General features: G+C 38.3%; 1 protein-coding gene across 2 annotated transcripts; it reads left to right on the forward strand.

The window, feature by feature from the left end:
* The first annotated feature begins 4545 nt into the window (after positions 1 to 4545).
* On the forward strand, positions 4546 to 22684 carry TGM1 (transglutaminase 1). 2 transcript variants are annotated; one of them, XM_089677164.1, is made up of 15 exons: positions 4546 to 4657; positions 7507 to 7812; positions 9336 to 9524; positions 10915 to 11133; positions 11269 to 11387; positions 11923 to 12030; positions 13630 to 13804; positions 14336 to 14474; positions 14576 to 14679; positions 14835 to 14923; positions 15087 to 15240; positions 16427 to 16711; positions 18472 to 18632; positions 21037 to 21173; positions 21437 to 22684. In XM_089677164.1, the coding sequence occupies exons 2-15, from the start codon at positions 7518 to 7520 to the stop codon at positions 21579 to 21581; spliced, it is 2319 nt and encodes a 772-aa protein (XP_089533290.1). In that variant the 5' UTR covers positions 4546 to 4657; positions 7507 to 7517; the 3' UTR covers positions 21582 to 22684. The 2 variants fall into 2 exon arrangements, with proteins under 2 accessions (XP_089533290.1, XP_089533291.1); XM_089677165.1 differs by lacking the exon at positions 4546 to 4657 and adding an exon at positions 6769 to 6792.
* The last annotated feature ends 785 nt before the right edge of the window (positions 22685 to 23469 follow it).

The following is a 23469-nucleotide window of genomic DNA, read 5'->3' on the forward strand; positions in this document are numbered from 1 at the left end:
ATATTACTCTGCTCTCTTTATTTATTTATGTTTTTATGTATTTATTTATTTATTTTCATTTTAAATAAACCACAAAACAAAACTGCCACACTGTATACTGTAGTTCAAAGAGATGTAGATAGTTTTTTTAGCACCTTTCTTATATTGCCCTAGTTTGTGTATGCATTTATGTGTGTGAGTTAGGGATCTTAGATTGTAAGCACCTTTGGGCAGAGACTGACATCAATGTACGTAATATAAAGGACTGCATAAATTGTCAGCACTATAGAAATACCTGTAACAATATAAATATATATATATATATATATATATATATTTTTTTTTTTTCTTTTCTGCTCCCCATGGCTCTGTATCTAGCCTGCTCGGGGCATCCGCATAATATCTAATAAACCCATTGACTATTTATACACAGACACTAAAAAGCCACAGATGTGGGGAATTAAGTTTTAATTGCCATTTTACCCTGTGTGTGTCACCTTGTGTGTCTGTACCAAGGCCCAACATTCCAGGGGATGGAAACTTTTGATCAGGGGCATTTGGGTGATTTCTGTTATTATGATTTAAAAAGGAGCCAAACAACTATGTGATAATAAATGGCTTCATATGATCACTATCCTTCCATGAAAGACAGTTTTTTGACATGATCAGTCATATTTTCAATATCAAAGCCAACATTTCACCATTTCTGCCAGGGTATGTAAAGTTTTGAGCACAAATATATATATATATATATATATATATATATATATACAGTTGCAAGAAAAAGTATGTGAACCCCTTGGGATTACGTGGAGTTTTGCATGAATTGGGCATAAAATGTGCTCTGAACGTCATCTAAGTCACAACAATAGAAGAACACAGTCTGCTGAACATAATACTACACAAACATTAGATGTTGCCATGGTTTAATTGCACATAACAGGTAAACATTCACAGTGCAGGGAGGAAAAAGTATGTGAGGCCCTAGCTTAATGACTTCTCCCAGAGCTAATTGGAGCCAGGAGTGAGCCAACCTTGACTCCAATCAGTGTGATGATATTGGATGTGTTGCTGACAGCTGTCCTGCCCTTAAAAACACACACCTGTTTTGGGTTTACTGGTTTCAAGAAGCACTGTCTGATGTGAACCATGCCTCGCAGAAAAGAGCTCTCAGAAGACCTACGATCAAGAATTGTTGACTTTCATGAAGTTGGAAAGGGTTACCAAAGTATCTCCAAAAGCCTTGATGTTCATGTGTCCACGGTAAGACAGACTGTCTACAAATGGAGAAAGTTTAGCACTGTTGCTACTCTCCCTAGGCGTGGTTGTCCTGTAAAAATGACTGCAAGAGCACAGCGCAGAATGCTGCATGAGGTAAAGAAGAATCCCAGAGTGTCAGCTAAAGACCTACAGAAATCTCTGGCACATGCTAACATTTTTGTTGACACATTTACAATAAGGAAAACATTAAGCAAGAATGGAGTACATGGGAGGACACCACAGAGGAAGCCATTGCTGTCCAAAAGAATATTGCAGCACGTTTGAAGTTTGCAAAAGAGCACCTGGATGTTCCACAGCACTACTGGCAAAATATACTGTGGACAGATGAAACCAAGATTGAGTTGTTTGGGAAGAACACACAACACTATGTGTGGAGAAAAAAAGGCACAGCACACCAACATCAAAACCTCATCCCCACTGTAAAACATGGCGGAGGGAGCATCATGGTTTGGGGCTGCTTTGCTGCCTCAGGGCCTGGACGGATTGTTGTCATTGATGGGAAAATGAATTCCAGAGTTTATCAAGACATTTTGCAGGAAAACATACGACCATCTGTCCGCCAACTGAAGCTCCGCAGAGGATGGGTGATGCAACAGGACAATGACCCAAAGCATACAAGTAATTCAACAAAACAATGGCTGCAACAGCACAGAATATGCCTTCTGGAGTGGCCCAGTCAGAGTCCTGACCTCAACCCGATTGAAATGCTGTGGCATGACCTTAAGAGAGCGATTCACACCAGACATCCCAAAAATATTGCTACACTGAAACAGTTTTGTGAAGAGGAGTGGTCCAAAATTACTCCAGATCATTGTGCAGGTCTGATCTGCAACTACAGGAAACGTTTGGTTGAGGTTATTGTTGCCAAAGGAGGGTCATCCAGTTATTAAGTCCAAAGGTTCACATACTTTTTCCTCCCTGCACTGGGAATGTTTACATGTTATGTGCAATTAAACCATGGCAACATCTAATGTTTGTGTAGTATTATGTTCAGCAGACTGTGTTCTTCTATTGTTGTGACTTAGATGACGTTCAGAGCACATTTTATGCCCAATTCATGCAAAACTCCATGTAATCCCAAGGGGTTCACATACTTTTTCTTGCAACTGTATATATATATATATATATATATATATATATGTACACATAACATGTGCATGTTCCCATACCTTGACAGAAGAAAGTTGTATGTCAAAGTAAAGAATTCTGCTTTGACACAACTCTGTGGCTCTCTTGCTTTGCAGTGTCCCAGTCATACAGAGTACACTTCCTATAAATCAGTGAGAACATCAGGTCACAGGCAGCAGAAGAATTGTTGAAAGCAGTGTTCCACATCATGACCAATGGCAGGTAAATGAATCATATTATAGTGTCCCTTCCCTCTCATTTTCCCAGCCATACATTGTCCTGTGTGTTTTAGAAGTAGTCAGGTAAGCACAGACCTCTGGCTGTTTTTTTTATTAATGTCTTGGTCCCCATTTGGGCTCATTTTTCCGTATTTCAAATCACATTTTTGGTGGTCACCAAAACTTGAAATCAGGGAAAGTATCCTACGAGGGGCACCTTCTTCCAGATTGTTCTTTGCTTGTGATCATGCACATTTGTTTCATGCACAGCAATTAAACTTTTTTTAAACTAGTAAGAGTGGTGTTTGGTTAGATCCTCCATCGGAATTTTGTCCGTATTCCCAGTGGTAAGGATCATCCCACATCTTGTTCCAGTGATGGTGCTTTGTCAGTACAGGAAACGAGGGAAAATCTCCCCAATGGAGACCCAGACTACCATAAACACCTGACAGAGATTCAAACTCTTCCCCATTGTGTGCAAAATCACTACAAATGCATTGAGCCCATTCATTTCACAACCTTTTTTTAACTTATATTTACATTTGTTTTACATTATAGACATTTGGGAGAGCTTTGCAGCAACAGAGGGCCACACTGGTACCTTGGTGTACTAAAACTGCAGATGTATAAAAAATACCCCAAATTGTATCCCTTAAGGTAGAACTGAATGCAAAACTTTTTTTTACTTTGAATAGAGTAAGGGGAGGTTAAAATTGCTGTTAATTGTTTTTTTATCTGTGTTGCATTGTGGAAATGAAAGGAAATCCCTCCAAAGAGGGAAATCCTTTGTAGCCACCAGAATTACAAGAACTAGTGTCTCCATTAGAATATTTGTCCTTTATTCCTATTCTGGTGACCACTTAAATTTTTTGGGATTTTTTTTCACTTTCAGCCACCAGGCCAAATAGAGAGTTTGCATCTCCCTAAAGTTCACCACATAGTACAATCTGATCGTAAATCCTCTTTAAATCTTCCAAAAACTATGTAGAGCGAGGTCCTGATTGGACACAAATTGATTGGATAGAATAGGTAGATCTTCATAATACATAGTTTTGGTAAATCTGGGGTCAGATTGTAGCATGTATGGTGACCCTTAAGTGGGGTACATACTACGAGAAAATTGGACAAACTATCGTCCAATTTTCCACATACCATGAATTAACCAACAATGGTATTAACGTCTCGAACGTTAGAGGCAAACATTCTATCTTGTGTACTTCGGGGTCGTTCTTTGCTTCTGATAATGCACATTTTTTTCTATTTGATTATTCCCGTACGATTATTGTACACATTGAGCAAAAGCTGGACATTGTGATCACGTACGATAAACATTTTCTAGCTTGCACCTTCGTTTTTTTCCTTCTGAACAGTCAGAATCGGCTGTTGAAAGCACTATACTAACGAAAAGATAATCAACCAATTGTTCCTCTTATGGAATTTTCTTCCGATTTTTTATTGTGTGTACCCAGCTTTACAGAGACACAGACTGCATCAAAAATCTGATGGGGTGTTGTAATCCCTCTCCACTTTATCGAAAACTAAAACAAAAAAAGATCTTCGGTTGTATTTTAAATGATCACATAATTTAACGTTTTCAATTTACTGGCTGATATCACCATGGAAAAGACATGTGTAAGGCTGTCAACACTTCCAATAAAATGCTACTGTTCCCAATGTTTGAATCATCTAGAAACAGAAATACAGATAAGAACGAAGTGTTTGTAAACAGGTGTGTAACAGAATGTTCATGATGCAATAGAAATCATTTTTTTAACAATCTAGTTGGATGCAAGCAGACAAGTGACAGGAGAGGTTAAGGTGTGTATAACACGGATTTGTGGGGGCCCTCCTATGGGTGTGAGATGATGAGCTGTGACACTGTTTCCACATTCCAAAGATTCCTATTCTGCCAGAGTATGATATGGGAAGGACTCTCATATGGGGGTGTGGATTATATCTTAGTACAACCCCAGGATTTATAGCCACCCCCCACCTCACAGCATGAGCCACACTGAGAGGATCTGTCATTATACAGACAGCAGCTGCTACAGGTTAGTGCTACCTTTAGTTCCTATGTGTTTTTTGATACTATCCTACACTGCAAGGATGTTACTTATGTGTTCTTGTGTAAAGAACATGGAGAGCAATAGACATATAGAGAAAGAAAGAAAGAAAGAAAGAAAGAAAGAAAGAAAGAAAGAAAGAAAGAAAGAAAGAAAGAAAGAAAGAAAGAAAGAAAGAAAAAAAAAAGTATAGGGTGCATATGTAGTTGTTGGAATAGGTAAGAAAGCAGTGATTGTATGCATGCACAGACAAAGTGTGACAGCTAGAAACAAGTCTTTGATGATGAAGTCTCTGCTATGCATTTTGACAGCCAGCCTTATTGTTGCTTATATTGTTATCCTCATTTTAGGGCTAATCTGCCATTTATTTTATACTGTTCTTTTTAAAAATGTTGAGAAATCATAGATCCCAGAAGTTGTGTGTTGTCTGCTGCAGTGCTAGAAGCATGTCTTCTGTATATGTTTTAGTTGCCATATCTTAAATGTTATGATCTCTACAAGTTACTTTTTCCCGGAATTTACAGGCTAGATGCCTATGTCATGTAGTTTTCATAGAACTGATTTTGAATTATCTACTTGCTGTGTAAATATTTTGATGCAAGGCAAGTTTCCATTAGATTTGTTTGATTTCTTTTTGATTAGGAGGATTCATAGATGTTTGTCATCCTTCTTTCTGTGCTGAAGTAAACATGTGACAATGGAGCGTTTGTGAAGAAATGTGTATTAGGTAGTTAAGTTAAATGGACTTCAGCACATAGTAAGTCATGCCATTCAGTAAGGTGCATGTATTGTGATACCTTGATAAAAATGTTGATCCATTGGAAACGTAATGTAATGTAACCTGGTATTCTATATTTCATAAGTGGCAAAGAAAATAAACGAAATATCACCAAATGATCTCCAATGTTCTGTAATGAAAAACATTTTGAAATTTAGAGGGACCTTACCTTTTATGAGTTTAAAGCATATATTAGATATAAAAAATTTAAACATTCACAAGTATTTGTTTACTCCTAAATATATAAGCAACCATACTATGTGAGGCCTGCTCTATGTAGACTCTTCTTGTACAAATGTATTCGTAGCTTTTTGTATGATGACCACTCGTGGTCTGTGTGGCCATACAAAGCAATATACAATAAAATGTGTCTGAAGCCAAAACTTTTAGGCCAGGTAGCTTAGGATAGTGTAAATGGTTAGAAGCCCTGTCCTTTTTTTGCTGTCTGGAGTTTTCATAGAAACATAGAAAAGTGACGGCAGAAAAAGACTGAGTGGTCCATCTAACCTGCCCGTTTTTGTTTTTTGTTTTAGGGGGGGGGGGGGTTGTTTTTTTTGTTGTTTTTTGTTTTTTTTGTTAACTTTTTTGTCTGAGTATAGGTTTATGCTTGTCCCAAGCTTGTTTGAAGCTAATTACTACTGGATGGCTCTCTATCTAAAATAGTACTTTCTGAGATTAGTTTTGAACTTTCATCCAGTTACTTTAAGGTCATGTTCCCATGTTCTTGATTTTGTTTTCGTGTTGAAAATATTTCCCTTTACACCCTCTCATTGAGAACAAGTTAGTGGAGTTGTCACTGTAACAGGTATCTTCTTATTTGAAAACATCCCCTGTTATGGTGACAATTCTAAAATTTTAGATTGCTATCATTTTCTTCCCTAGTGACAGTGATCACCAGGGCATATAGGGCAGATTTCTCCAGAGGTTACACAAAAGCTTACAGAGGTAAGAGTAACATCTTCACCCTATCCAAAAATTAAATAACCTATAAAGCTATCTGTATATTAGTTGGTTTCTATGGTTTTGTTATATTTTCTCATTTTCGGGTTTTCCGTTTTTTTATGTTGTACATGAGATATATTGACAGCAGCATGCTACGTTCATAGATGAGAATGTAGAGTTGGCATGTTATACAGTATTGTGAGTGTCAGAAGACACTGTGCTGACTGTGTGATAGATGTGTAAGTAGAGGATAAGGAGGCTTGTAGAGGGAGGGTGTGACCAGTCTTTGGCAAAACTTCCTCTTTAATTTCATTTCTTTTTTTGGTTTCTGTATTGGGTGGTTCAGCACAGGATACCAGGGGTTACTGGCGTAGGCTGGAGTCTGGGTGTTTCGAAACAGGAGGTATAAAGTTCAGAATAACAGGGGAAGAGAGGGGTCTGCTTGCAAATCTTCAAGACTGCACATGATTAGGCTGCTATAACACGTAATTGTTGCTTCCATGCAGAATTTCTAGCACCGCTTTTAAGAGTGCTTGAAACAGGAAACTAGTCAGAGAGTGTAGCTTCTGATAAGACTGAGTTTATTTTTGTTTTTAACTTTAGATAACTGTTTTCCTCCCCTGTATTGTGTGGGCGCAATCAAGTCAGCTTACAACTAATTAACACTGAACTTCTCTGGTTTGGAACTACATAGCTGTATTGTTCAATTATCACTGTTAGAGCTCTGCAAGCCCTCCCAAGATTTATGAGGCAGCTTTCTGACAAGACAGCTATTACTGGTTTTGCTGGCCGTTCAAAAAACAGCTCATGGTACCTGCGTACATATTAGTCATGATATGACAAGTTCAGGTTCTGTGCACCTCAACCAAATAGCCTGCTCAAGATTCAGAGGTTGCCTGGGACATAGGATTAGGTAAAGCAGATGATTTAAAAAACTAAATGCAGAGGAAAATTCCAAAGAGTGTTATGTAGGCCCTTAGGCTCTAGATCTCAGATGTACCTTTGACATCTTTATGAATGCAGAGGTCCTAAGCAAGAATTCTGTATTTATTTTTAATTCAAAAACTAACCTGCCACCCTCGTTATTTCTCATCCATGTGTGTTTTTTTCTCTGCAGGTTTTTAAAACATGACTCGTGTTCCAGAAAGAAAGAAGTCCTGGTGGCTTAGTTGCTGTTCGTGTTGCTCTAGTACTAGAGAAGATGTAGAGGAATATCGGAGAGCTCCAGGAGATAGACCATCTGGAGGAGATAGACATGGAGGAGGGGACAGAGATGCTGGGGGAGACAGATATCCTGGAGGAGACAGAGGTACTGGGGGAGACGTTGATTCGGGAGGACACTCAGATGGACCTGGAGGCAGACCAGGAAGAGACCGAGACAGACCAGGATCCACCATAGATGACCTGCCTGTATCAACTCCAGGTGAGGACTTTTTACAAATCTCTCTCTCTTAGCTTGTCTATATTTTCTGCAAATAAGCTCTGTAGCATAAACTCCAAGCTGATATGAAAAGAACATCCTTAATGCTGGGCTCCTGTCAATCAGCTAAATACACCATTGATATATATATATACTGTATAAAGCAATAACTGGTCCCCACACACATTAGTCCTGGATGCACACTGTGGGGGATACTCAACAAAGTAAACATATACCTCAGTGCACTTACATAAAAAAATCCAAGCCTTTATTCACCTACATTTCATTGGGTCACAGTCCACCTTTACTAAGGCAAGGTGAGCTATGGCCCACTGAAATAAAATAAAGTCTTGGATTATTTATATTCTTTCAAATACCTATGAGTGCACTGAGCTGTATGTTTACTTGTTGGGTATCCCCTACAGTGTGTACACACTCGGTGTGGATGAGGGAATCTTCCCGCTGAGCTATTGTATTCCGACAGTTGGGAGACTCCCCTGACATCAGAATACACTGATCAGGCTATAGCCTGCGGCATTGATCAAGCAACAAGAAAATGACAGGATTACTTTAAATAAGTTGACTTCTGTACAACCTCCCTGCCCATACATGGATTAAAATTCAGTTGCTCCCTGCTGAACCAGACACGATAGTGTGTACAGGAGATTACAAGAATCTGAAATCAAGTCACATTCAGGTAATAGCACTAATTATAGCTTTATATCAAACTAAGGTTCAGCTTTAAATTTATTATTGGATTTATTAAATCATCATTGTTTATATTTTTGTATAACGCTGACAAAAGTACCCAAACCTGTAATGCCCTGTATACCAGAACTCAGACAAGGAGAGGGAAGGTCAGCTGAGAGCCAGACAGGTTCCACCATATTTCACAGTGTTGTCCACTTAACACTAGAGGCTTGCTGATGGGAAAAGAGAGCAAATTAATCATTTCTTCAATGTACAGCTGCTTCTTCATTTTCCCCTTAAAGTTTGGAATAAGTCCTGGAGCACATTGTATTTCTCAGCTGCAGTGTACACTGCAGTGGATGCCAACTCTGCGGTCTAACCAGGACTACAAAACTAGGTGGCCAGTAGTGCAAATCTACTGGAGAGAACAGCAGTTATGTATTCAAACCGTGTCTTCTTTGCCTGAAGTTCAGCTTTAAAATATAGCATCAGTATGTATAGGACACTAATCTGTATGTATAGACTACTCCCTCCTATAATGTGAATGAGAGGAGAGGGATAGATGTTCTGTAGTCCTGCCCTAGGGGAACAACACTGTTTCTTGATAAATACAGTACAATGAGTGAGCATTGTCCCCCTAGGACAGGAACTGTATTACTGGCAGGATCACCAGGAAAAAAAAAACTAATATATCCCCACATTTAGGGACTGGTAAGCTGCAACATAAAACATTTTTGTTTATAGATTTAGATACACTTTCACTTTATATGCTTGCAAAATAATACTTCTCTGCAGGAAAACCAGTCTGAAGATCTGTATTTTTTTTCTGTTTCTAGGAGGACCTCTGAAAATTCAGAAAGTGGATCTTCTCCAATCTCGGACTAGCGAAAATCGTCGATCTCATCACACTGATGAATATGAATGTGATGATCTAATTATAAGAAGGGGGCAGCCCTTCCAGATCTGTGTCACGTTCCAAAAAGAATTTGGCAGGAATGATCAAATCTGCATTTTGCTACAGCAAGGTTAGTGAGAGGAATGTGATATGATGACATACCTTCAGTATGAGTCAGATAATTAAATGTTTATTGTTAGAAAAAGATGTTTAGCTACCACTTTAGCTAGATTGTGGCTATTGAGTAGCTTTGATATTCTTATCCTCATATTTTTTCATTTGCTATTTAAGACTATGGCAAAGGCACAATCATACGATTGCACATAACAGTGTCTCAGGCGCAGCTCAGAATCAACTAAAACTTACTGTTAGACATTTTAGGGATATAGCAAAATTTACAATAATACAGAATATGACATAGACATTTTGACTAAGACACATTGGTTGTGCCATGGGAAACCCATCCGAATATCAAGCCTAGGACATCTCACACCAGTCCTGTGCAGTTTTTTTCAAAAATGAAAAGGGGTAAGAAAATGGAGGCCTGGAAAAGCAGCTACTGGCCGAAACGTTGGCTCCTATGCTGACACTATGATAAGAACAGCTATGTGAGTGTTGTATTGTAGATCCCTACATGCAATAAAGTGAAAGATGTTCTAGATTAACTGAAGACAACATTTATGTTTCTGACTCCACTATCTTAAAGCCACTTAGAGTGGAACTGAAGGAACTGGGAGCAGGCGGGCTATTTATCGCAGAAAAGATATGCAGTGTCTCTTCTGCAATAAAATGCATCTACCTGCCTGCTTGCAGTCTTCTGCAGATACTAAACAGAGCTGCATATGCGTAGCTCAGCTTACATCGCCAGCACGGTCCCTGTGTGCTGGAATGACTGACTCCTGCGCATGTGCAGGAGTTACGTCATCCCGCGCCAGCCAAAGAAGATGCCCGAAGACCCGCATCCAATAAACAAATGCCTGTGCTGGCAAGGGACCCTCTGCATATTTCAACCTGTTACTGAAGAGGTAAGTATAGTGCCTTTAGTTCTGCTTTAAGCACTGTTTGTTTCAGTTAGTTTAACTGGCTTGTCCCTAGCAGGAAGAAGACTTTAGGGCTTGTTCACACCATGGTGCAGAGACATCCGTTTTTCTGCATGCTTTCTGCAAGTGCACAACAAAATGAATCATTCTCTATGTGCCCCGTTCACACCACAACACTAGTGTCACGTGCAGATTTATTCTGTGCAGGAATCTGCAACATGTATAAAACCCATTGAGGTGCACGTTAAAACTGATGTCTCTACAAGTGAAATTTGCGCGTCAGTTTCCATCAGTCTTTCTGCATGTATGGTGTGAACAACTCCTGCTTAAAAATATTGAGTATTATTGACTGTTGATATAAGACAAATATTTTTAAAATCTGATTTAGGTGCAATTCTCTTCTTAATCGTGTTGTTTATGTCTTCTGACAATATATTTTCTCAGCGTTCTGTTTTGTAACAGTCACCCTCACTCTTGCAGGAAATGCCCAGGCAATCACCTTACCTCTGGTAAAAGAATTCGATGAGGGAAACTGGGGATGTCAACTGGCAGAAGCAAGTGGACAGAATGTCATTTTTTGGGTGAACACTTCAGCCCAGGCTTCTGTGGGAAAATACCAGCTCAGTGTTAAAAGTAGCGGAGGAATATGCAGTGACTCTAAATTAAAGGTCTACATCCTGTTTAATCCTTGGTGTAATAGTGAGTATACTTTCCTTATAAACCAGTTATAAATTCATTGTCTTGTACCTTCCTCTGATATTGTATCTTTACTCTTAAGGGAAAATGAACTTTTCATAAATCCTGTCTCTAATTATTAATGTTCTTTTTTTCTAGTGGATTCTGTGTTTCTGGATAATGAAGCATGGAGACAGGAATATGTTCTTAATGAGATTGGAAGAATTTACTATGGTACTGAGCATCAAATTGGTGAACGTTCCTGGAACTATGGACAGGTAAGATCGTGGACATTCTACCTTGTAAACCTTTAAACCTTTAAAGGTCCATGTACTGATATTCCTGTTATTACTGGAGGCTTGAGGAGGCTGAAAGTCATAAACACTAGAATCAGAGGATCTTCCTAACCCATTTAAAATAATAGAACTTTCCTGCTCCTGTTGCAGCAGTTGAGTCTTCTTCCACCTTCTGCATTTTTCATAGTGTAATAGAAGATATAAAAAACAACAGAAAGTGTGAGGCCCTCTTATAATAGTCTCTGTATCTGCTACTGGTGTAATAAAAAGGATCTATCTGTATGTTTCAGAATATCCTCTATCACCTGAAAAAAAACTTTACAGCTTTATTTTACTATACAGCTTTATTTTAAAAGACTTGGTTGGTTTTGATTATCGTTGGAAATAAACTGACCATGTCAAAATAAAACAATTTTTTATGAGTGGGAACAGTATTTCTCTTAAATTAGGCCTGTATATGTTAGTCCATGACAGGATTCATATAATGCTAATCTTTTTTTTTCCGTTTAACTTACAGTTTGATAAGGGGGTTCTGGATGCTGTAATGTTTGTACTGGACCGTAGTGGTATTGCACCTGGATCAAGAGGAGATCCTATAACTGTTTCCAGAGTTATTTCTGCAATGGTGAGTTCTATTCATCTAGTAATCTAAATATGCAAATCTGAAAGCATGTATGTTGATGATTGCCCAGTATTTTCCAATGTCTGCTTATTACCTAACACCAGATAGCCTGTTTTAAGAGTTCCTATTCCTAAATGCAGTCACCCCCCCAGCAAACAAATAGAATCCATCTTGTACCGGTGACCTGAGTTAATTGTCCTTTGGTACTCTGGATTATGGTATCTAAGAATTAGCATGTACTATAAAAGTCCTGTGTACAGTGGCATGTAGCTCAGTTTATTACTGTGCTTCACACCAAATTAAGGTCTAAAAAACCAGAGGGCAAATTGCAGATGTCAGTATGACGAACTGTGCACTCAGAGCCTGGCTCATATTTTCCAAACCTGTTTTCTTGGCCTTTGTGTATAAATATGACTGACATATCACAATATGTCTTCTGCGTCTGCTGAATGTGGATTACTCTACCTAATGTTATAGCTAAATAAAATATAAATATAAAAATAATTGTGTTTAGCGGTATACTAGCCTCTGATTGGCTTGTTCACATCCACAAATCTACACGGCTCAATGACTGTTTTTAATGGTGTGAGTCAGCCTTTCTCCACCTTTTCAACACAGAGGAACCCTTGGAATAATTTAGCAATCTCAGGGAACTCCTGCTAAAAATTAATTTACCTACAACTCATCATACATTAGTGTAGTGGTCACTTAGGAGAATGCTGCTTACACTTGTGGTCATTGGAAAGAACTATCACCTTATAAATAGCAAAAAAGGTCAATGTTGTTTATGGGAACTTATCTGGGAGACAGAAATTGCTCATGGAACCACTGGTAACCTCTGGAGGAACCCCAGGGTTCCATGGAACCCTGGTTGAGAAACCCTGGTGTAAGTTGTGATATTATCTATGACTATTATAACCAAACATTACTTTGCAAACTTGTCACTGTGTGTTAGAATGGAAAATCGATAGCTAGCACATTAAATGTATTGAGCAAATTAAAGTGGAGCTCCACCCAAAAGGGGAAGTTCCGCTTTAAGGACTGCTCCCCATTAAGGATTTGCACCTTTGGGGAGCGGGGGAGAGTGGGTACCCGAATTTGACAGATACCTGCTTCCACTTCCGGTCCGATCGCCTAGGCAATCGGAAATGGAAGGTGTCCTCCCTCCCCCCTCCCTGTAGTCTTTTGGGACACGTGACAGGTCCCAGAAGACTACAGGACCATTCACGAAGCGCAGCGCTACTTGCGAATGCGCAGTGGGTACCCGGCTGTGAAGCCACAAGCTGTCACAGCCGGGTGCCCACACTGAAGATTCCGGCCTCCTGGAATACAGAATGGCTGGTGAAACGGGCTGCAGGGGACACACAGCGGGACCGAGGGACAGGTAAGTGGCTGTTTTTTAAACGTCAGCAGCTACAGTTTTTGTAGTTGCTGACTTTTATTATTTGATACGTCAAGTGGAACTCCACTTTAAGGTAGTCAAGGTAGTCAGAATGATTAACTTTTTTTTCAATACATTGCCTAAATTGTATTTTGCGTATTGATTTGCTCACTTTCATAACAGAATAACAGAAACCTTTCTGGTCCTTCTTCTCTTTTTAGGTAAATTCTATGGATGACAACGGAGTTGTTGCTGGAAGTTGGTCTGGTGAATATGCTGATGGTGTGAACCCAGTTTCCTGGGTAGGCAGTGTGGACATTCTACTCCGTTATCACCAAACTGGGTGCTCAGTGAAATATGGGCAGTGCTGGGTATTTGCAGCTGTCACCACCACAGGTAATGTAGTATGAGGAGATCCATAAGATTTAATAATAAGCACATTAATAATCTGCCCTGTTGGAAGTTATGTTAGGGTAGGTAGTATAACACTTATATATAGAATGAGATATCTTCCCTGAGTGTGCCAGTGGTGTAGGAATAAGCATTTTAGAGTTTGTGATTGAAACTCGGCTGCTGTTATAGGGCATATGAGGGTCTACCCTATTTAACAACCAACTCCTTCACCACCACCTAAAACAAGTGTACAGCTAAAATACTTTTTTATGGAGGAGATAGCCAAGATGGGGTGGGGTTGGGGGGCTGTTATAAAAGTGGGGAGGAGGGGGTATATGTGAGAGAGGGATTAGATTCAGGAAGTAAATATTTGGGTGACCATGTTGGCTGTAGGAGGCATATAGTGGTTGGGGGTTGTTGAGTCTGGAGTAGTACAGGGACTCTCTACCGGGGTTGAAGTATATCATACGACTGTAGTGTGCTTTTTATGTAAATGATCAACCTTTAATTATTGTATCACCCATATTATTTTAGTGCTACGCTGTCTTGGAATCCCTGGACGTACCGTCACCAATTTTGCCTCTGCTCATGACACTGATGGCAATTTAATATTTGATGTGTATTTTGATGAAAACATGAAGCCAATAGAAGAAAAAAACAGTGATTCAGTTTGGTAAGTGATGGAAAAACATTTACATATTTTTGACATGCATATATTGCTAATGGTAAAGTTTATGTAAATAACCATCTGTTGATTTATGCATATTTTCCTAGGAATTATCATTGCTGGAATGACTGTTGGATGAGACGTCCAGACTTGCCTGGTGGATATGATGGATGGCAGGCTATTGATGCCACACCTCAAGAAACCAGCAATGGTAATGCACAACAACGTTACATACACATCCTTTGTTTCTACCTCCTTTTTCATTCTCTAGGAATTTATTTATTCTCAGATTATTGTTGAAATATTTTCTGTTTCTCGGTTTTAGTTCTATGTTTTAAAACCACTTCATGTGTTTTCTTTATTCAGGTATATACTGCTGTGGCCCATGTCCTCTTTTGGCCATAAAGAATGGCTTAGTGAATATTAAATATGACTGTGGATTCATCTTTGCTGAGGTAATTTGAATGATGCATGACATGTTCATAATGACTGTACTACATAGGCATTCTCTTGTATGTTCAGATTTAGTGCATCACTGATCACAATAAATGGGCCGGACCCTGTTATTTATTAACAAAAAGATTCAGTGAACTAAACTGCTTGCTGTATTTCATGTAGGTGAACAGTGACAAGGTGTTCTACCAGCGGCAGCCAAATGGCAAGTTTAAGAAAGTCCACGTGGAAGAACGAGCAGTGGGACACCACATCAGCACCAAAGCTGTAGGATCCAATGGAAGGGAGGACATCACGTACCTGTACAAGCATCCAGAAGGTAACACAGTCACCTAAGTAATATTTTTACTTCTCAAATGTGTAGAAATAGCCCAGATTGAACATTAAATATTTATAGGTAGAGAAATATCCTTCTTATAAGGGAAGATGCATCAAGATTGTTCAGATGGAGGGAACATAGTGAGTCTTATGGAAAAGTATTAATGTTAGTGTAGGTCATTTAATATTGCTGGTAGCCCAAGTTAAAAGAAACATTCAGAACTTTGAAATTCATGCTATTTATCAGCACTTTGTGTGGTTCTGTTGTGCAGGGACAGGGATTACACAAGAATTCTCTCAATTTCAATTCCTAGAAGCTATAGTGACAACATTACATTTTTACAAGATTATAACATCCCCAAAAATCATAGCGTTAATTTGTGGCCACAATGATGTTGTAAATTTTCATCGGAAATGCAGGTACCTGTCTCAAGTTAGTCAGTGAGGCCTAATTGGAAGATATATACTACAGACACTGAGGGGTTTATTTACTAAAGCTGGAGAGTACAAAATTAGGCTCACTTCTGCATAGAAATCAATCAACTTCCAGGTTGTATTGCCAAAGCTTAATTGAACAAGCTGAAGTTAGAAGCTGATTGGTTTCTATGCAGAAGTTACCCTGATTTTGCACTCTCCAGCTTTAGAAAATACACCTCCAAGTATATACTGGAACTATCTCAATTTATTACAGATTTGACATGAGTATTTACAACAGAAAAGATGCATTATAGTCTTTGGTCATCAGTCAGATGTCGTGACGATTGACCAGAAGCTGGTGACAATAATCAGATGTTCATGATGATTGGTGGTATTTTTAGATGGCTTCTGTTTTTTTTTGCTGGAATTTCCCATTGTCTGGATATATCTTATCTAAAAGTTATGAATTAACATTTTCAAGACTTGGCACTGATGTTTGTGGTCACGGGTTGCAACACTCAGATACAAATGTACATGAAATATAAAGAGAATTAAGAGAAGAGGTTAGTTTAAGATATATAAGGTGTATAAAGATATATCCTGTTACTGTAAGGCACACCTTCTTACTGCAATGGGCGCTAGAAACTTAGAGTTGTTACTTTTATTGCAACATTTTCCATTTTGATATAATACATTTTAATTTTTGATTCAATTCTTTCTGGCCTTATTTTGTAGAGTTTGTTTTACTGACCCTACCTTTTTATCATCAGGCTCTCCTGCAGAACGTGAAGCAGTGCGCACAGCTGCCAAATATGGCAACAAGCCTCTAGCAGAAGTTGATACAGATGAGTCCTCTGATGTGTCGCTTACCATTGAGTCACAGGATGGTTTCAATATGGGCAGTGACATTAATGTCCGCATCTTGCTGAAAAATTGCAGCAGTAGTCGTCGCTCAGTGTCCTTATCTATGGCTGTTGCTGTTATGTTTTATAACGGTGTCTGCAAAGAGTCATTCAAGAATGAAACCTGCGATGCAACTCTCAACCCTGGAGAAAGTAAGTTGCACTACACCATTTTTTATTTTTATTACAAATTGCCAAAAATACTGAAGTGGTTATAGACATGAAACAGAACAGTGAAGACAGAATAGGGAAGATAATGGCAGTAGAAATAAACACAGAGGGGTTGATTTACTAAAACTGGAGGGTAAAAAATCTAGTGCAGCTCTGCATAGAAACCAGTCAGCTTCCAGGTTTTTTTTAAAGCTTAATTGAACAAGTTGAGGTAAGAAGCTGATTGGAAACATGCACAGTGACACCACATGTTGCACTTTCCAGTTTTAGTAAATCAACCCCAGAAGGTCATGAGGTGGACATGGATATGCTCCAGGGTTGTAAAGATTTACAATTAGTAATTTGATGCTAAATAGGAAATCCCCCTATCAGGCTTCACGCTAAAATGTCATTTCCATCTAGTAGTTAATTTTACAATTGATTTTCACTTTGGAGTAGCAAATATTGATTGTTGTATTGTGCAACCTGGAGGCCACGCAGGTATACTGCTAAGGTATGAGGTTTACAAATCCAACCATGACAGCTGTGGATGCCTGGGATCACATGCATTATCCTAATGTCTTGAGATTCATTAAGTGTTTTATTTCTCCAGCATCTATGAAAATCTAGATATCATATTTTCCTCCCCTTCTCTTCCCAAACCTTGAATCGTTTCACTTTGCTGTATTTGGAACTAGCCTCTCATCTACTCTCTCACTACTATTTTCAAAACCCTGTTGCTTCACCCTCAAATATATCCATCTTTATTTCTTACTGTCTTCTGCTCTTGTGCAGCCATGATGGGCTGCTGATCTTCTGGAACTAAAGGCCTGGTAGGAACTCCCTCAATCCTAGATAGCATACATAAAAAGTAAAAACAGAGCATTTAACGTCTTGCTTTTAACAGACAGCACCTAATGACTCCCTCAGCAATAACAAATGTTACAAATGGAAGTAACTCACCTCCATTGTTGAGGAAGTTTAAAAATCTGGCTTTGTATAAACATCTGGAATCCACTGTTAATGAGAATACTATGACAAATTCAACTGTATAGGTTATGACTCCTTACTTTTTTTAGCAAAAAAGATTGGCTTGACCTTTTAAACTGTGTCAGGTAATAATATACTCATTAAGCAGTTATGTGAACTAGTGCAATAAATGCAGTTAGTTATAAAGTGCTAAATGAGTATTGTGTATATAGGGATAGGAATGTATGGGTGCCTACTATGTACTTTTGTCACCCTTTATATCAGCTGGTTTGATATGTATGACTCTTAATAAATCCTTTTCATGGATGGAATTCACAAATAGGCCACATTTTTAAGTAGCCACATGCAGACTAATCAAATACCAAAAAGTAAATTCACCAGAAGACTGCCTATTAACACATCTAATACAAATGGCATGTCTGTCATTACATTTCAATACATTTGTGCCTATCCCTGCATTATCAACGTGTATCATATTACCATTGTATCTTCCATTATAATAATGTGAGATCAGAACATTCTCTACAAAATATACGAGTATACCTGTCATTTATTTTTGTTTTCTTCATTGTATTCCCAAATTCTAAAGTAAACGTCAGCAGAAAGAGTTTAGAAACCTAAAGTTTAAGACAGTAGAAAGAGACTGGAGCAATAAGCAATAGCATCATTTTTGTGTATCTTTGCCTTTGATCATTGTAAATAATTTATTCTATAAAAAATATTTTTCCATATATAACACATTTATGTAATTCTCCCTTATTTCCCGTGCACAGCTAAAGCAGTTGGGTTGCTGTTAAGTTATAGTGAATATCGTACACAACTGGTGGATCAATCAGCCATGATGTTAACAGTGTCTGGAATTGTGAAAGAAAGTGGACAGAAATTAGCCAAACAACACACCTTTAGGATAAGAACCCCAGATCTCGTGATTAAGGTATGCTAATATTCTGTATTACTACCGACTGGGTTTTTGCTTGTAAGCTCCATAGACTTGGTATTGCTGTAACTGAAATTCCCACCATATACTGCTAGCAGTAGTTAGTCACATTCAACTGAACTTGTTTAATGTTGACAGTATTTTGCTCCATATCCATCTATATTTTCTGTTGAAGAATCTGTTTGGATAAGCTGCAAAACACCTTCAACAATACAGAACAAATCCAGATGAATGTGACAATCTACTACTAGCTGTACAGCAGCAAGGATAAAGGAGAACATTTACAGAGACAGAATATACAGAATTTATAACAAGTACATTTATACCATGTTTTTGCTTGGTGGAAATGAGTGCAAATGTAACAAACAAAAATCCTGCAGTTCTCGAACATACTTGCCAGCACAGTCCTAAACCTAATCCTAGCCAGCAGAATCCTAGTTAAATCCTGAATCTAAAGTTATGGTAAAAAATACATAAAAGCCATGCACCACTATCAAAGTGCCTCTGGAGTGTACTTGGGTTGAAGCAGCAGCTTTGAAAAAATATATACTGTAAATCACTGGCAGCACAAGTAAATGTTCGAAAAAAATATCATAACATGAAAGAGCTGAAGCAATCTGTGAAATGTTCAATCCATATACACTGAAAACACGATGATAATAAATAAACAACAATCATATATGAGCCCACAGAAATCATGTATACTAAATCCATCTCCCCAATGAGATCATCATGTGAATTAGTAAACGCCAAATGAGCGCAATGAGCATGCAAATTCTTCTCAACAACACCACATGTTCAAAACACACTTCCCCAATCCACTGACACTCACCAAATAATATGGCGTATCTATGAAATGATAAACATGAGTGCTTGTATTCAAATACTCCTCCTTACATCTGCACTCCCTCCATATTGCTTGTGACATCGGGTAGAAGTAATGCACAATCAGCGGTGAACTCTAATGAGCAGTGAATACTCCGCAGAAGGAAAGGAAAAGACCAATAGTGCAATTCCGCTAAAACAAATGTTTATTCAACTCATAAACATGAGTTGTACAGTCAGCCCATCCATAGTCACAACTGTCTCCCCGCATGGTGTAGTGTGCCACATTAGTGGCGTCTCAACCAACCACCCTCGCTAGCTACGAGTGGAATGTCACTTCCGGTGGGGGATATGAGGTAGTCCTCAGTGCCTTACACTCCAACCCTCACGCGTTTCGTCACCTGACTTCTTCAAAGAAGTCAGAGTCTACTAATTCACATGGTGATTGCATTGGGAAGATGGACACATGATACACCATTTATGTGGACTCATATCATATTATACACTATTATCACAGTGCTTTCATTGTAAATCGATTGAACATATCACAGATTGTTTCAGCATTTCATGTTATGATGGGGTTTTTTTTTTTAATGTTAACTTGCGCTGCCAGTGATTTACAGTGCTTAATATAGAATGATGTTCAACAGACATTCATTTTAAGGTAGCAGCAGCACTCATTTGGAGAGGTTAGTGGTTGTGGTTAAATTACACTTTTATATAGTTAAATAATATTTTACACATTGTGGGAACACATTTATTCTGAGTCAAATATTTTTTATTTATACGTGTCATAAAATAGTTTTGTGTCACTTCACTGCACGGTGATTGCGTGATTTATAATTTAGAAAATATATACCAATGATAAAACTGTATGCAAGCTTACCTAGAAGTTATATATCCTTAAGGTATAGTGATACAGGTCCATATTGCAAAAATCAACTGAAAACCTCTCCTGTTTGTATATATAGCAGAGAATATTATTAGAGATACAAAACACATAGCACAATGCCTTCACTCCTGTGGGGACAAATATGTAAAAATATGTTTTATTGAGCATAGCTTTGGAAGACCCTTCACTTCTCAAAAAAGACATGGCTTTTGACAGAACAGATACCTGGACTGTTCCATTTAAATAGGTACTTTTCAGTGAAGGTGAGGGTCATAACATCCAACACTTAAATGTGCCCACTGTGATTTCAGTGATTCAATTGGCTATTCAGGTGCTAGGGGCTCCTGGATGAACTGTTTATTCCAATCTGTTACCAGCATTTTTTTCATGTTTGTTGAGCAGGTGCAGCTTTTTGTACACACTAAAATATCTATTGGAAGGGGCTCTGCTCTTTGGAAAGAGATAGAGATGGGGAATTTGTTACTTTCCTGGGAGTGTAGTTTAACTACTGCAGTAGCCGCTTTGCAATAAAACTGAGATGAATTAAGTATGGCACTTCCCTGTCATATCTGAATTAAAATTCTAAAGGACAACATAACAGCACAACTACTTTATTTTCATGGAGAATTTAAGGCACATTTTGTACAAAATATTAAACAATGTATTGCTGTATCTGTATTACAGGTGCATGGTAACCCTGTGGTTGGCCAACAAATTGTGGCAGAAATCATATTCCAGAACCCTCTTCAGACAACATTGCACAATGCCTGCTTCCACGTGGAAGGACCTGGTCTTCAAAGACCAAAGATTGTCCAAGTTGGGTAAGTTAAATCCCATGTCGACTTCTTTTGCCCGGTTTACATTATCTTATGTTTTGATCAAGCCAATCTCTTTTTAAAAAATATTCTATTGTGTGAAACATAAACCCTTCTCTATATAGAGCATCTATAGTACCAACATTACTTTTAGAAATAACATACAACAATTTACAGTTATTGGCCACAACCCACTTCTACTATCTTCTTGCTTGAAAAGCACAACATTTCTGGCCGCTAACACATTTCACAATGTTTTTTCTCTACAGAGATATCGGGCCTTTGAAGACAGTCTCTATCACAGAACGCTTTACACCTCGGCGTGCTGGATTGCGTCAGCTTGTGGCTAGTTTGGAGAGTAATGAGATGAGTCAAGTACATGGAGTGGCTGAAGTCATGGTGCGAGACAATTAATTTGGTGGCTTCAAAGCAAGCCTGGTTTACTCATTCAGTATTATTGGATGACATGGGAACATCACAAAGACTTTATACTGAAAATAAATCCTTAATGATTCCTTCTCTAAGAAATCAGTCTGTAGTATTCCAGGACATTCCCCAAAAATGAAGCTGTATGACAGAGGCTTGCCATGTAACAAGACGACTGGATACAAGCCTAGTCCCGGAGGAAAGCAAGTCTTTAACGTCTGCCTATCTTGGAATATGGCTAGAAGGACGCTATTTCCATGATTTCAATTCACCGCAATCCAAGTTAACTGCAGCTCTAAACCACTCAAAAAAAGAAGGCATTCTATTGCTCGAAACATTCAAATTTTGGAAAGCTAACATGTGCTCCACAATCAATTGATAAATGTAAGATCTCATTAGCCACAAAGGACACCTAGATACCTTCTTGCTGAATGAAATTACTTTGTGAAACTAAAGACCACTCGTAGCATAATGAGATGTCATATTATAGGCTATATAGCAGACGTTTCATCATATACATAATATTTTGGGCATACACACATATGGCAGCATTTGCAGTATCTCTTTCTTAACTGTGAACCCTACTAAATTACTTCTAACTATTGTATATATATATATATGCATAAATTATAAAGAAGATTGTATTGTTAATATTGTAACATGCCAGTGAAGAAACAGAAGGAAATGTGAATAACACATGGAAACATACCACATTAATGCTGCATAATTCTCAGTTCACCATAAAAAAAAAGTCACCATGCTGTCCATGTTCCACTGCATGGGTAACACTTGTGTAGAGAAAAAGTTGATTACTGGTTACATACAGACATACTGTATCTTCCAGAGACAGATGTGCTTTTGTCATAATGAAGGTAACATGCCTATGGATCTAAATGATCACTGCTTGTCTCCCTATATAGTCCCTGCTTACTGGATGGGGAAAGCCCGCACTCTGATATCTCCACCATAGCTGTCCTGTGACTGACGGGCACAAAACTGTGATCACAAATAGCACTGGAATTTTTTTGTGCACTTTTTATTTCTTAATGTTATTTTATTGTTTCAATAAATATTTTATATTATTCACTTAATAGCTTTGTGTATATTTCACAACATTTCATGTATAATAAAGTGTCCTCCCATCAGCCTATACAGTATAATTATGATGTGAGAAAAAAGAAAATGTTTTGGTGCTTGTCAAATTGGCAGAAACAAAGGGTGCCTCAGGAAACTTAGATCCTAAGGTGAATAGAATGTGGGTCTGTATACTACTAACTCTGTGTTGGCAAATGTATTGCACCAGTCTCTTTCTTCAAATTGTATTTATACTTTTATTTTACATTTAAATGCACATCAAGCTGTGCAGCAAAGGTGACGGTGACAGGAGGTGGGAAAGACTAAAACACACTGCCAGGGACCCATTTGGATTCCTTAAAGTGTTACTAAACACACAACAGTAAAATCTAGTCTATATATGCAGTAAAGCATGCTTGTTATACTCACTGTGGAACATAAGGGATTAATCCTCTGCATTGTGTAAAAAGGCCGATTGATCCAGACTTCTCTGCCCATCCTCTTCTTCAAATGTCCACTTGATAAGACAGACTGAACTCATAGCCACATGCACATGCTCAGTTTGGTGTGTATTGCTAGAGAGTTTTTTTTTTCTTGGGAGGGTGCATGTGATCAGCACAGGGCCAATCAGCATTGTCTAGACAGAGGGTCGGGGGTTTTGCATCCTCCTAGAACAGAAAGAAAACTCATCCTACAAACTTTAAAAAGTGCTCTGCTGAAGTCACAAGACTGCTCTAACTGCTGATGAGAAAAGGTATTTAGCAGTTTATATTTACTAAAATAATTGCATTTCCATGTTGTA

This window comes from Staurois parvus, unplaced genomic scaffold (assembly GCF_062004578.1).
Source record: "Staurois parvus isolate SC_StPar_1 unplaced genomic scaffold, SC_StPar_1.0 ptg000178l, whole genome shotgun sequence".
NCBI classification, from domain to species: Eukaryota; Metazoa; Chordata; class Amphibia; order Anura; family Ranidae; genus Staurois; species Staurois parvus.